The 13,007-nt window shown below is 48.0% G+C and overlaps 1 protein-coding gene across 3 annotated transcripts in view; it reads left to right on the top strand.

The window, feature by feature from the left end:
- The window catches only part of LOC102415968 (serpin A12), a 30,654-nt gene extending 21,981 nt beyond the window's left edge, over positions 1-8,673 (top strand). For all 3 annotated transcript variants that reach the window (XM_044932969.2, XM_044932970.2, XM_006049525.4), the window contains exons 3-5: positions 1,406-1,676; positions 5,383-5,530; positions 8,170-8,673. In XM_044932969.2, the coding sequence (XP_044788904.1) occupies positions 1,406-1,676; positions 5,383-5,530; positions 8,170-8,361 (611 nt within the window). In that variant the 3' untranslated portion in view covers positions 8,362-8,673. The remainder of the gene's footprint in view (positions 1-1,405; positions 1,677-5,382; positions 5,531-8,169) is intronic.
- Positions 8,674-13,007: the final 4,334 nt, after the last annotated feature.

The following is a 13,007-nucleotide window of genomic DNA, read 5'->3' on the forward strand; positions in this document are numbered from 1 at the left end:
AGAGGTTGAAGTGTCATCCTTTTCCCCATTTCTTAGATCAGGAAAGTGAAATTCAGAGCGAGATTAATTAGTTTACTCAAAGCTACAAAGCCAGCTAATGAAAGTCAGGAGTAGAATCCATTCTCTTGACCTGATGGCTATGCTTTTCATCACTCCAAGTAGATGCCCAGGACGGTGACCGTGTTGATGATCACACTGTGACCATGATCACATTGGTAGGTGCCTTGGTCTTCTCACCACATGTTATAGACTCCCCAAGTCTGAGGGTGAGGTATTGAAAAAGAAGATGAAAGTATATTCCCTAATTCAAGCTGCATCTACCACACTATACACACCCAGTCACAGCACACACACACAAATGTTGGCCAACATAGGTGAGAATGAGAAGCCAACATCCCCAGGACCAGGCAAGGCTGTTGGGGCTGTCAACAACATGATCCTGAATATGGAAGTTCAGCTCTCCCAAAATCCACAAAGAGATTGATGGTTATGGGGTAAAACAGGAGTGATCATGGTAGACTGTCCAAAGCAGGGAAGAAAGGAAAATTAGGAATTTCCCAAAGTCCCTACATCCTCTATACGACAGCAAGAACCATAGCAACAGTGATGTGACGATGCTTAGCATCCACTCAAAACTTACCTACCCGCAGTCACTGAGCTGTGATGCCTTTCCCCACCAAGTCTCATAGCAGCCCTGTGAGATTCCCATCAATACCCCCAGCTGGCAAACAAGGACACTGAAACCCAGGGAGGTTGAGACACTTGACCAAGGTTTTCCTTCTAGAGCAATAAAGCCAGACATTTGAGCTTGGGGAGTTGGACCTAAGGGCCTTATATTGGAGGCTCTGAGGGTAGCAAGTGAAAAGACCCAGGTCTGAGTTTATGCCATCAGAGAGGTCTCAGGGTCAACAATAGAGAATCAAAATGCCCAGTTTTAAGAGTTCACTGCACTTCAGCATGCTCCCAAGGGCAGTCTATTAGTTTAGTTTTCTTAGTCCTACATGAGAGTGGCTTCTCCAGGGCTGACTTGGAGTAGACATGAGAATTTTCACTCAGACCCAAATAGCCCCCACTAAGTGTGATCCAGGGTCTGCTTCTGTAACAGAATCCACAGGCTTTCTCAGCCTCAGGAGCCTTGAGGCTTGGGGCAGTCTGAAGTTCCCCTCTTAGTCAGCAGCCCTGGTCTTGGCTTTACTGGAATAAATGATAACTGGGACCAAGCTCACGTCCCCTGAGGTGTTCAGGGCATGGCATGAGGCCAAGGATTCCTGTGCACCCGCTCTGATACACCAGAGCAACCAAACTCCTTCTTTAAGTCCGTGGGGACAGAGACCCCATGGTTAACTGGATCCTGAGGATTCTCCCTCAGGACACTTACGTCACTCTGTTATTCTTCCATCTTAAGCCAGGTGGCAACATGAGTTTGACCCAAAGGAAACAAAAGAGGAAGATTTCATTCTGGACAGAAACAGGACCGTGAAGGTGCCCATGATGTTCCATGTGGGCATGTATAAAGTGGGGCATGACGACCAGCTTTCCTGCACCATCCTGGAAATGCCTTACCAGAGCAACTTCACGGCCATCTTTGTTCTTCCTGAGGAGGGCAGAATGAAGCAAGTGGAGCAAGCCCTGGGGCCAGACACTTTTGCCAGATGGAAGAAGTTACTCGTACGAAGGTAAGGAGGGTGCCTGACGTATGCAGTACCTTCCATCTTCCTCCCTCTCCTCCATTGTCTTTGCTTCTTCTTTCTCAGATTCATTGAGCTCTTACCCCATGGATAAGCCCATTCTGGGCTCCATGATGAATTTATATTTTGGTAGGAGGTACGCTAGAGAACAAGTCATAGAAATGTAGATGCTTAAACATTGTAAGAGTGCAGAGGATGAAGCAACTTGGTGGGCAGTGGTGATCAGGGAGGGCTTCATGGAGTAGGTGGCATTGGTGCCACATCTTCAAGGCTGAATAGCAGTACATATGGAAGGATGAGGAGAGACAGAATCCTAGGCAGAAGGAGGAGAAACCCTAGGTGAGGTGTCCTAGGTGAGGACAAGCCCAAGTGGGGTGTCAAAGGGAGCTGTGAGTTGTACATTGTACATAGGATGTTTTCAACCGTGGTGTCATAATGAAACCAGTGAAGGATGAGCCAAGTAAGTTGTATTAATAATAGTTGAGGGACTGAAGTCACTAAATACTTTTATTTTCAAACATAAAATTAGAACAGATTTAAGGTAAGCCTCCAGAATCTCACCCAGGCATGAGCCTACTGACATCTTTTCTTGGGAAGGATGAGAGCTAAAATTAAGAACTGAGGAGTTGACATCAGTGTAGACCTGCAAGGCGCCTTGAAGGCTTCTGGGCTAGGACAGGGTCTGTGGCAGCCAGGAGACATGGTGATATTACCAAAACTGGAGGTCTTGCTGCTCACTCCTCGAAAGCCAATAAAGAGGCAAATTGATGGGAAGGAAAGTTTACTTTACTTTGGATTTCAGCAGTGGGGCAGGGAATGGGAGGAAGGGCAGACTGCTGTCTAAAGGCCGATTGACAATCAGTGACCAAGAGCTTTTATAGAAGGAGGGAGGGGCTCCATGCAGAAACCTCTGGCAGTCATGTTGAAATTGGTCATCAGTGGTCTGATCATCATCTTGATTGTTTTAAGTCTTCAGATCCAGGGTTGGTTTGTTCCCTTTTCTTTGAGGCCAGTTCTCAGAACTGTGACCACTTATGTCATGGCTATGGTCTGATCATCATGTAGCTAACTGCTTCTACCTGGTAGCATTGTCAGTATCTACAAGACAGCTCAAAGGATATGGTTCAGAATATTATCTGAACCCTTGAGGAGGAACTAAAAGTCCTTGACCTTGCTTGATAATTAAACTATTATTATTTGGTCTCATTTGACTGCCTTCCTTTGTTTCTGCCTTTTTCTCACTTCTCTGATTAAACTTATTCTTTGGCTAAAGTTTTCCCACAGACAAAAAGCAGGTGGAGGACATGCAAGGAAGAGACCACAGGGCCCTGCTCCATTTCAGTGGGTCTATGAGATGGAAAGGGGAACTTCCACTTCCGTAGAAACAATGTCAGGATATCCTTCTCCTTGGTCCTTTTGTTCTCTCTTCCACCTTGGCTCCACCATAATTCTCCATCCAAAAGGCTTTTTCTGAGAACCTCTGCCACGTCCAACGTGCTGTCAGGAGTGGCGGAGGGTTCTAAGAGAGGCAGAGATGATGCTAGGACTGAGCTGGGCTGTCCCTGAGTGTTAAGTGAACCAACAGAGTTTCCTTCACATGGGAACAAGTCTTTGGAGAAATTGAAGAACACATCTTAGATATCCAGATTTAGCTGCCAGCTCATGGGAGAGAAATTCTATTTCTGAACGATAAAGTATAACTCTACTATGACTCCCCATTTCATTCAGAAAAAAAAAAATAATAATAACCACACACACACACACACAAAAAACTTGCCGGACTCCTCTGCCCCCTTGAAAGCTTGCTCAGACTTTCCCTTTACTCCAGCATTCCTGATCCCCAAGTCAATCTGTGTATTTTTCCCATGGCATTTACTGAGACTCCCAGTCCATGTATCTACTCTTTGTCTCCCTTTGTTGTGATGGTTTTATTGTCTTTCTTCCCTAGTAGAGCACAAGTTCAAGAGCATGGATTTTTGCCTGTTCTAAATGCATCTAAGCATGTAGAACAGAGCCTGGTATACAGTAGGCACTAAATAAGCTTGTGTCAAATGAACAGATAAGTGGAAAGGTAAGTTTGAGAGTCATTGGGCCTATTCTGGGTGTTAAAATCCAAGGTGCAGAATGAAATCCCCCAAGAGGGAAAAAAGATAGAACAGATGATGGGGTTAAAAAAAAAAAAAAAAAGAAAGGAGGACCCGGTGGGAGGCAGGTTGGGAGCACTTCAATGGTGAGCGACGGCGAGGAGGTGGAGCCAGCAAAGGATGAGAGAAGGAGCACCCAGGGATGGAGGGGAGGGCAGAGGGCACGGATCTGGGTGGGAATGCTTCAGAATGGATTGACTATCAGGTGCCACTTCCTGATTTTTGGCCTCTGGCTCTAACAAGCCAAGGTCAGTGGCCGCTCTGGAAAATGGTTTGAGCCAATAATGGAAGTGGGCTCCCTAGTGGCTCAGTGGTAAAGAATCTGCCTGCCAGCACAGGAGCCGCGGATTCGATCCCTGGGTCCAGACAATCCCGTAAAGAAGGAAATGGCAACCCACTCCAGTATTCTTGCCTGGGAAATCCCACGGACAGAGGAACCTGGGGGGCTACAGTCCATGGGGTCGCAAAAGAGTCGGATACTACTCAGCAACTGAACGACAACAGCAACAAATAATGGGAGGACAAGTTTTGTTTTTTGTTTTTTTTCTCTCTGCTCTGAAAGAAAGACGTGGCCTGGAAGCTGGAGACGTGACTAGAGGCCAAGGGAATTGATTTTGCTTTTGAACTGAGGACAAGGGTCGTTAGAGCCTGCAGTCTGCCCCTGAGGGCGGTCCAGTAGAAGCCATTTATGGACTGTGCAGGAGGCAAAGAAAACATAGGCAGGAATGAGGTCCTTGGAGAGGCAGAGAGAAATGGGGTCCGTGACCCCGTGGACAGGAACCCAGGTTCCACACAGGGCAGGGACGCCAACCCAGGTCCCGACCACAGAGAATCTGAAGTGGCTCATTCAAGGCTGAGAGGATGAACACTTGCTCTCTGACTGCTGAGCCTCCAATGCGCAAGATGCGTGCACTTGAGCCCCTTCTGGTCTGTGGTTGTCATGGTCACCGTCCTCATTTTCATACAAATGGCTTAAATCGGTGACGTCATCTAATCCCAACCACAGAGCTCCTGGAAGGCAGAGTAGATCTGAACTCAGTTCTGCCAGCTTCCCATCTCAGGGCCTTGCTACCTCTAGCACCAGATTGCTGGGATCAGCTCAGCGCATGGGTGTGGCTGAGGCTATAGTGGAGAGACCCTCCATGGCTGCCCTGAAGGGGTCCTGAGACAGGCGGGCTCGGGGACATTGCTGTGGATGAGGGCTCGGGTAGTTTGATAGAAAAATAAGAACACAAGTCAGAGAGCCTGGATATTTTAACAACCCATCCCAGGAGACTTCTTTGGTGGTCCTGTGGTTAAGGCTGAGCTCCTGATGTAGGAGGCCCCAGTTCAATCCCTGGTCAGGGAAGTAGACCCCACCCGGCACAACTAAATTTTCTTTTTTTTTTTTTTTTTAGTCCAGGCTTAAGGAGTCTCTCTTTATTCTGTGGATAGAGAGAAATTCTGAGACCTCAGGGGCTGGGAGGCCAGATGCCTCATCACCATCCTAAAGCCTGCCTGGAAAAACGGCAGGGCCCCGCCGTTCACCTTTGTCACTTTCTCCTCCCTAGGGTCGCAGATGTGTTTCTGCCCAGGTTGACCATCACCAGTAACTACAACCTGAAGAAGATGCTTTCCCACCTGGGCATCAGCAAAATCTTTGAGGAACACGGTGATCTCACCAGGATCTCCCCTCATCGGAACCTGAAAGTGGGGGAGGTAAGCCTGCCTGGCCGGGACGCGGCCCTCCTCCAGCTCAGGGAGCCTCCGTACCGCCCCGGGCCAGACACACTATCACAGCAGCTGCACGAGCCAAGAGTGCCCCCACCAGTCAGGCCAAGCCTGACTGCCCCGAACCACCTATCAGTTCAGTTCAGTTCAGTTCAGTCGCTCAGTCGTGTCCGACTCTTTGCGACCCCATGAGTCACAGCACGCCAGGCCTCCCTGTCCATCCTGGGCACATCACGTACCCTCCCAAGCCTCATGTTTCTAGTCTTCAAAATCAGACCTGTCGATCTCCTAGTCCTACTTTGGAAGTTGGTTCAGTGCAACAGTGGATGGAGGCTTGGAGCAGTCGTCAGGCCTAGAAGTGACGCAGGCTTGTGAGGAGTAAGTTGTGAACATTTTTCTACATAATGTAGAGATAAGCAAGCTAAGGACCCCTTGGTCTCCAGCAAGGCTGAGCCTCTGCCTTCTGGTGACAGTCAGAAGGACCAGATGGTAGGTGGAGGCGCCCAGATGTGGCAGACAGACGGCAATACACCAGGGACTGCCCTGGTGGTCCAGTGGTTAAGACTTCGCCTTCCAATGCAGGGGGTTAGGGTTCAGTCCCTGGTTGGGGGATCTAAGATCTCGCATGCCTCATGACCCTAGAAACCAAAACATACACCAGAAGCAATGTTGTAACAAATTCAGTAAAGGCTTTAAAAATGGTCCACGTTTAAAAAAAAAATCTTTAATTAATAAAACACAGGACATCAGCGAAATTCAAATTTCGTATAAGTGATGAATGAATGTTTTTTGTATAGCCTAAATATTGCATGGGATATACTTATGCTGAAAATTTCATCATTTATCTGAAATTCAAATTTAACTGGAAATTCAAATTTATCCGTACTTTATCTGGCAATTGTACTTTGAGGTTCAAAGGGCACTGAGATCGGGGAAGATTTCAGCAAGCAGAGACAGGTGGGAGGAAGATCTTCCAGGAGGAAAGCACCCCAGCCTGAGGCTGGGAGGTGAGAAGACGTGGAGTCTAGGGGCTGGAGTTGACAGCTGGGATTCTACGTGTAGACATCAACTATTGACTTGCCAGTAAAATTATTAGCATTCTGTAGAACAGAGTGAGATGACGCTAGTGGTAAAGAACCCACCTGCCAACGCAGGAGATGTAAGAGACTCGGGTTCTATTCCTGAGTTAGGAAGATCCCCTGGAGGAGGGCCTGGCAACCCACTCCAGTGTTCTTTCCTGGAGAATTCCATGGACAGAGGAGCCTGGCGGGCTACAGTCCATGGGGTCACAAAGAGTTGGACACAACTGAAGGGACTTAGCAGCAGCAGAATGGAGTGAAATGTATCAATATTTAACAGAAGCCCATCAATTTTCCAGTGTCCATTACTTCCTCATGGATGTTGATGCCTTTGGGGTGGATCTGGGGCCTGAGTCATCTCTAACAGCTACCCTGGAATCAGACTCCCTCTTAACATTCCACCAGGAGGATGAAAGGAGTCCAGAGGGGCTGGCTGCTTTGGGCCAGGGGAGCCTTCATCTCCCTCCCATCCAGCTAAAGTTCAGCACAGCCTTTCTGCAATTATTACTATTGATGAATCCCTTCGAGTCTTGGGAAACATAGAAAATCCCACTCCATCTCCCCTCCCAGTAACTGATGCTCTCCTGCATCACTTTTTCTTTCAAGCTGCATCTGCTTGTTGAGTATCCTTAACTGAAGACAGCAGAGCAGCCGTGAGCCCTGGGGTCACTGGCACCAGTCAAGTTACTGGGTGACTCAGGCAGAGGCCTCTTCTTCTCTGAGCCTTGTTGACTTAAAAAATAGTCACAGTCTCCAAGTTGAGAGTTATGTTTTATTCGGTGGGAATTTTTAGGACTGCAAGCCTGGAAGACAGCATCTCAAGTAACCCTGAGAAAACTGTTCAGAGGAGGTAGGGGTGTGGGGCGGGGGGTGAAGGAGTTAGGTTATATAGAAGTTGGTGACAAGGGTCAGGTAGTCTGAACATCAAAAGATTATTGTTAATTAAGGAAAACCAGAGATTTCAAGTTAAGGAATTTACTGTTTTTCTGTCTGGGAAGATGCAAGAGTCTGGCTTCACTGAAATCATTCCTTTCATATGTATCTCAGCTATCTGGGGCCAGCATCCTGTGATTTGATTTTTCACATCCTTAGTTCCTTGACCATCGTTGGATCCTAGGCATTGTTCTTTCTGAGTGCCCCCCCAGGCTCAGAAAGTCCCATCTGAAGGGCCGGAATAGCTGATGGCTCTGGCATCCTTGTTTATTGATATGGCAGGAAATACTTCATTTCAAGGGTTTCCCTGGTGGTGCTAGTGGTAAAGAACCTGCCTGTCAAAGCAGGAGAAGTAAGAGAAGAGGATTTGATCCTTTGGTTGGGAAGATCCCCCAGAGGAGGGCATGGCAACCTGCTCCAGCACTCTTGCCTGGAGAATCCCATGGACAGGGGAGGCTGGTGGGCTACCACTCATAGGGTCACAAAGAGTCGAACACAACTGAAGTGACTTAGCACGCATGCACGCACTCTGTTCCACAGCCTTTTGCTAGCCTTTGCCCATCCAGGGCCTCCAAGTGTCTTCCCAAGCACTGACCCTACTCCCGTTTCCCGCAGGCGGTGCACAAGGCTACCCTGAAGATGGATGAGAAGGGCACAGAGGGAGCCGCGGGCTCCGGAGCGCAGACGCTGCCCATGGAGACACCGATTCGGGTCAAGATAAACCACCGCTTCCTGCTGATGATCTGGGAGACTAAAATGAATAACCTGCTCTTCTTTGGAAAGATTATTAATCCTTCTGGGAGATAAGGCAGAAACCCGACCTCCTGCAGACCCCAGCCATGTCCTGGGGTTGGATGCGTTTTGTCTCCTTGAGACCACAGGGACTTTCTCATCTCATTTCACATTATCCTGAGCTCTCCACACCACCGTCCAAAGAGGCAGCACCACTGGCTTCTGGGCCCCATTTCTCCCCACTTAGCCCCCTCACCGCCCATTCAAATTTCAGGATTAGATGCCCCATCCCCACCCAGTTGATAGTAACCTTCTCCCCCGCCCCTGGTAGGCAGAGGGGTTTTATGATTTAATAAACAACACTCCCAAGATCTGCTGACTGTTGGTGGATAATATGGGGATGCTGTGAGCCAAGGAGAATACCCGCCTGGGGTTCAGAGTGAAGGAGACCTGGGTTCAAATCTCAGAAACAAAGAGTCTTTGGGAAAGTCATACGCTCTCCGCACTTATGTTTCCCCATAGAACTAGACCAAGACTGAGGACAATGATACTTCTCCAGGGCTCCGAGGAGGCTAGCACACCACTTGAGAAGAGTTAGTTCCCCTTTGTGAGCCCTTGGCTTGGGGTGTTTGGCATGTGAGCTACACAGTTATCCTCTGCACAGGGTCCCCTTGGGAGCTTTGGGCTCAGCCAAGCATGCAGGCAGATGACTAAACAGGAGTGGGGCTGGTCCAGCATTAGGCGGATGAAACCCAGAGTAGCAGTAGCCAGGAGACCAGGCACAAGGTTTGTCTGACTCCAGAGCCGCTGTTTCAGGCACAGCGTGGAGAGCATGAGGTTTGAACCTGTCAGCAAGCTCAGCTGAAGAGTTAATCATTTCGGTTCCCCTGCCCGGAAAGCATGGCTGTGCAGGGTCTGCCTATAACCACTAGAGGGCACCAGTGTTCACAGGACTAAGTATGCATGTGGGGTTTCTTTAAGCACCTGATTGCTTGGTGAATGCCCAAAGCCAGTGCTGAAGGTGTTTAAGGAGGAAGGGATCCTCACTGGCTTGGCACTAAGAAGTCTGCTGCTGCTGCTGCTGCTGCTGCTGCTAAGTCGCTTCAGTCGTGTCCGACTCTGCGACCCCAGACGGCAGCCCCCAGGCTCCCCCGTCCCTGGGATTCTCCAGGCAAGAACACAGGAGTGGGTTGCCATTTCCTTCTCCAAGAAGTCTGAGCTGGCAGCAATTGCCATCCCCTGGCAATTCACAGCTCACCATGCCTCTTCTGTCCTGGTTACAGCTACCCTGCCCGCAGCCAGAATGGATATTCGTATGAGAGGTATGGGAAGTGAGGCTCAGAGAGGCGAAGTGACTTCCTGTGTCTTTGTGGTTAGTGACAGGCAGCAAACAGCCGTGCCATCTGGTCTGGGGCGGGAAGAGAGGGGTTCCACATAGACCTGGGGGTCCAGCTAGTCATTGCATTTCTCAGATCCAGTCCCAGGTGAGAGAGCTGCCCTGTCCCATTTGGCATGTGAGTGCACGCACGTGTGTGTGTGTGTGTGTGTGTGTGTGCGCGCGCACGCGCGTGCGTGTGTTCAGTAAGCACCTCCTCCTCTGTCCTGGGCCCTTGCAGGGCCCTGGAGACCCAGCTGCCACACAAGCTGGTAGGGAAGGTAGCTTAGAGAGGGAGAGGACTAGTTTAGGATGTTAAGTGCTAAGATCAGGCAGCACCAGAGTAAGCAGCCTCTGTTTGAGAAGGTGGGAAGGGTGGGAAGGTTGAGATTCTGCACCCAGGACACAGATGTGGGGGCAAAAGCACTCCCGGGAGCACTTTGCTGACAATCACCATTTCCCAGGCACCAGCCTGGGGGCTGGGGGGTGGGAGGACACCAGGGCAACACCAGAATCCCCAGGAATTCACTCAGGTCCATGACATGTGCCACTGGGGACATGGGACAAGAGGGTAAGCCATTTAGTAGCTGGGTGACTTGGATATGTCATTTAAAGCCTCTGAGCCTAAGCTCCTCCTCATGTGTTGAAAGTTGCTATCTCCTCTACCAGTCATGCTCATCTCCTGCCCAACGAGCTCCTACTCATCCTCCAATGCCCAATCCATAATAATCGCTTTATGGAATTTTGTCTACCAAGCAGTTGTTCGATAAAATACTCACCTCCCATGCATTGTGATGGCTCCTGGATCTGAATTTCCCCACCGCTGCCACATGGGTTACAATAAATCCTGCCTGAAATGTTGACTCAAGGGGCAGCAACCCGTGGGCTAGTTGTTGATACAAACAGACCTGGCCCCTGCCTTCATGGAGTTAAATCCAATGAAAGAAACAAGCATGAATCAAATAATGACATGACCATGGGCTCTAGTGAACATGATGAAAGCTGGTCACAGGTGCTTTCAGAGTTTGTAACAGGTTGGCCAGACCTCGTCTGGGGACTCAGACACTGAGAACATGACAATTGGGAACAGCTCTGAATGTTGAGAGCATGTCTGTTTTGAATCATAGCTATTAATTAAAACTGCATAAGGGTGTGTTTTTCCTCATATAGTTAATAATATGTAAAACCCTGACTGGTCTTTCAAATATTAATAGAAATGAAGGTTACTCTCTAGTGCTTCATTCATCTTCATTTTAACCAGCTGTATTCTAAATAGGACTGGTGGTGCTGTTCAGTCACTAAGTTGTCTCTGACTCTGTGACCCCATGGACTGCAGTCCTCTTTCCCTGTCTCCCAGAGTTGTTCAAATTCATGTCCATTGAGTCAGTGATGCTACCCAACCATCTCATCCTCTGCCTTCTCCTCCTGCCCTCAATCTTTCCCAGCATCATGGTCTTTTCCAATGAGTTGACTCTTCGCATCAGGTGGCCAAAATATTGGAGCTTTAACTTCACCACCAGTCCTTCCAATGAATATTCAGGGTTGATTTCCTTTAGGATGGACTGGTTTGATCTCCTTGCAGTCCAAGGAACTCTCAAGAGTCTTCTCCAACACCACAGTTCAAAAGCATCAATTCTTAGGCACTCAGCCTTCTTTATGGCCCAAGTCATACAACTGTACATGACTACTGGAAAAACAAAAGCTTTGACTAGACAGACCTTTGTTGGCAAAGTGATGTCTCTGCTTTTTGATATACCGTCTAGGTTTGTCTTAGCTTTTCTTCCAAGGAGCAAGTGTCTCTTAATTTCATGGCTGCAGTCACTGTCCCAGTTTTTCTGTAAGATTTCCTACTTATTTGTTGTTCAGCCATTCAGTCCTACCTGAGTCTTTGTGACCCCATGAACAACAGCAAACCAGGCTTCTCTGTCCTTTGCTGTCTCCCAGGGGTCACTCAAACTCATGTCCATCGAGTCGGTGATGCCATGAAACCATCTCATCCTCTGTCATCCCCTTCTCCTCCTGCCTTAAATCTTTCCCAGCATCAGGGTCTTTTCCAGTGAGTTGGCTTTTTGCATCAGGTGGCCACAGTATTGGAGCTTCAGCTTCAGCTCAGTCCTTCCAATGAATATTCAGGGTTGATTTCCTTTAGGATTGACTGGTTTGATCTCCTTTCAGTCAAAGGAACTCTCAAGAGTCTTCCCAACACCACAGTTCAAAGCATCAATTCTTCATTGCTCTCTTTATGGTCCAACTCTCCCATCCATACATGACTACTAGAAAAATCATGGTTTTAACTATCCAGACCTTTGTTGGCAAAGTGATATCTCTGCTTTTTAATACACGCTCTAGATTTATCATAGCTTTCCATCCAAGGAGCAAGTGTCTTTTAATTTCATGGCTGTAGTCACAGTCTGCAGTGATTTTGGAGCCCAAATAATAAAGTCTCTCACTGTTTCCATTTTTTCCCCCCATCTTTTTGCCATGAAGTGATGGGACTATATGCCATGATCTTAGTTTTTTGAATATTGAGTTTTAAGCCAGCTTTTTCACTATCCCCTTTCACCTTCATCAGGAGGCTCTTTAGCTCCTCTTTGCTTTCTGCCATTAGGGTGGTGTCATCTGCATATCTGAGGTTATTGATATTTCTCTCAGCAGTCTTGATGCCAGCTTGTGCTCTTCCAGCCCGGCATTTCACAGGACATACTCTGCACATAAGTTAAATAAGCAGGGTGAGGAAATACAGACTTGACGTACTCCTTTCCCAATTTAGAACCCGTCTGCTATTACATGTCTGGTTCTAACTGTTGCTTCTTTACCTGCATATAGGTTTCTCAGGAGGCAGGTAAAGTGATCTGGTATTCCCATCTCTTTAAGAATTTTCCAGTGTGTTGTGATCCACACAGTCAAAGGCTTTAGCATAGTCAATGAAGCAGAAGTAGATGCTTTTCTGGAATTCCTTTGCTTTTTCTATGATCCAACAGATGTTGGCAATTTAATCTCTGGTTCCTCTGCCTTTTCTAAAGACTTGTACCTGGAAGCTCTCGGTTCACATACTGTTGAACCTAGCTTGAAGGATTTTGAGCATTATTTTGCTAGCAGGTGAAATGAGCGCAGCTATATTTTCATTCTTCACTACAAAAATAAATTCTATCTGGGTAACCAAGAGAGGGAAGGCTGTGGTGGGGAGCAGATGGAAACTGTCTTAAGCAGAGAGGACAGTGTGTGCAAAGGCTCTGAGGTCAGAAAGTGATGTGGACAAAAAACTGAAATGAGATGAATATACCAGAGTAACAAAATAAAGCAGGAAGAAGTGGGCAGTGAGGCTGGAGAGGTAGACTGGGTCCCC

Source organism: Bubalus bubalis, chromosome 20 (assembly GCF_019923935.1).
Source record: "Bubalus bubalis isolate 160015118507 breed Murrah chromosome 20, NDDB_SH_1, whole genome shotgun sequence".
NCBI classification, from domain to species: Eukaryota; Metazoa; Chordata; class Mammalia; order Artiodactyla; family Bovidae; genus Bubalus; species Bubalus bubalis.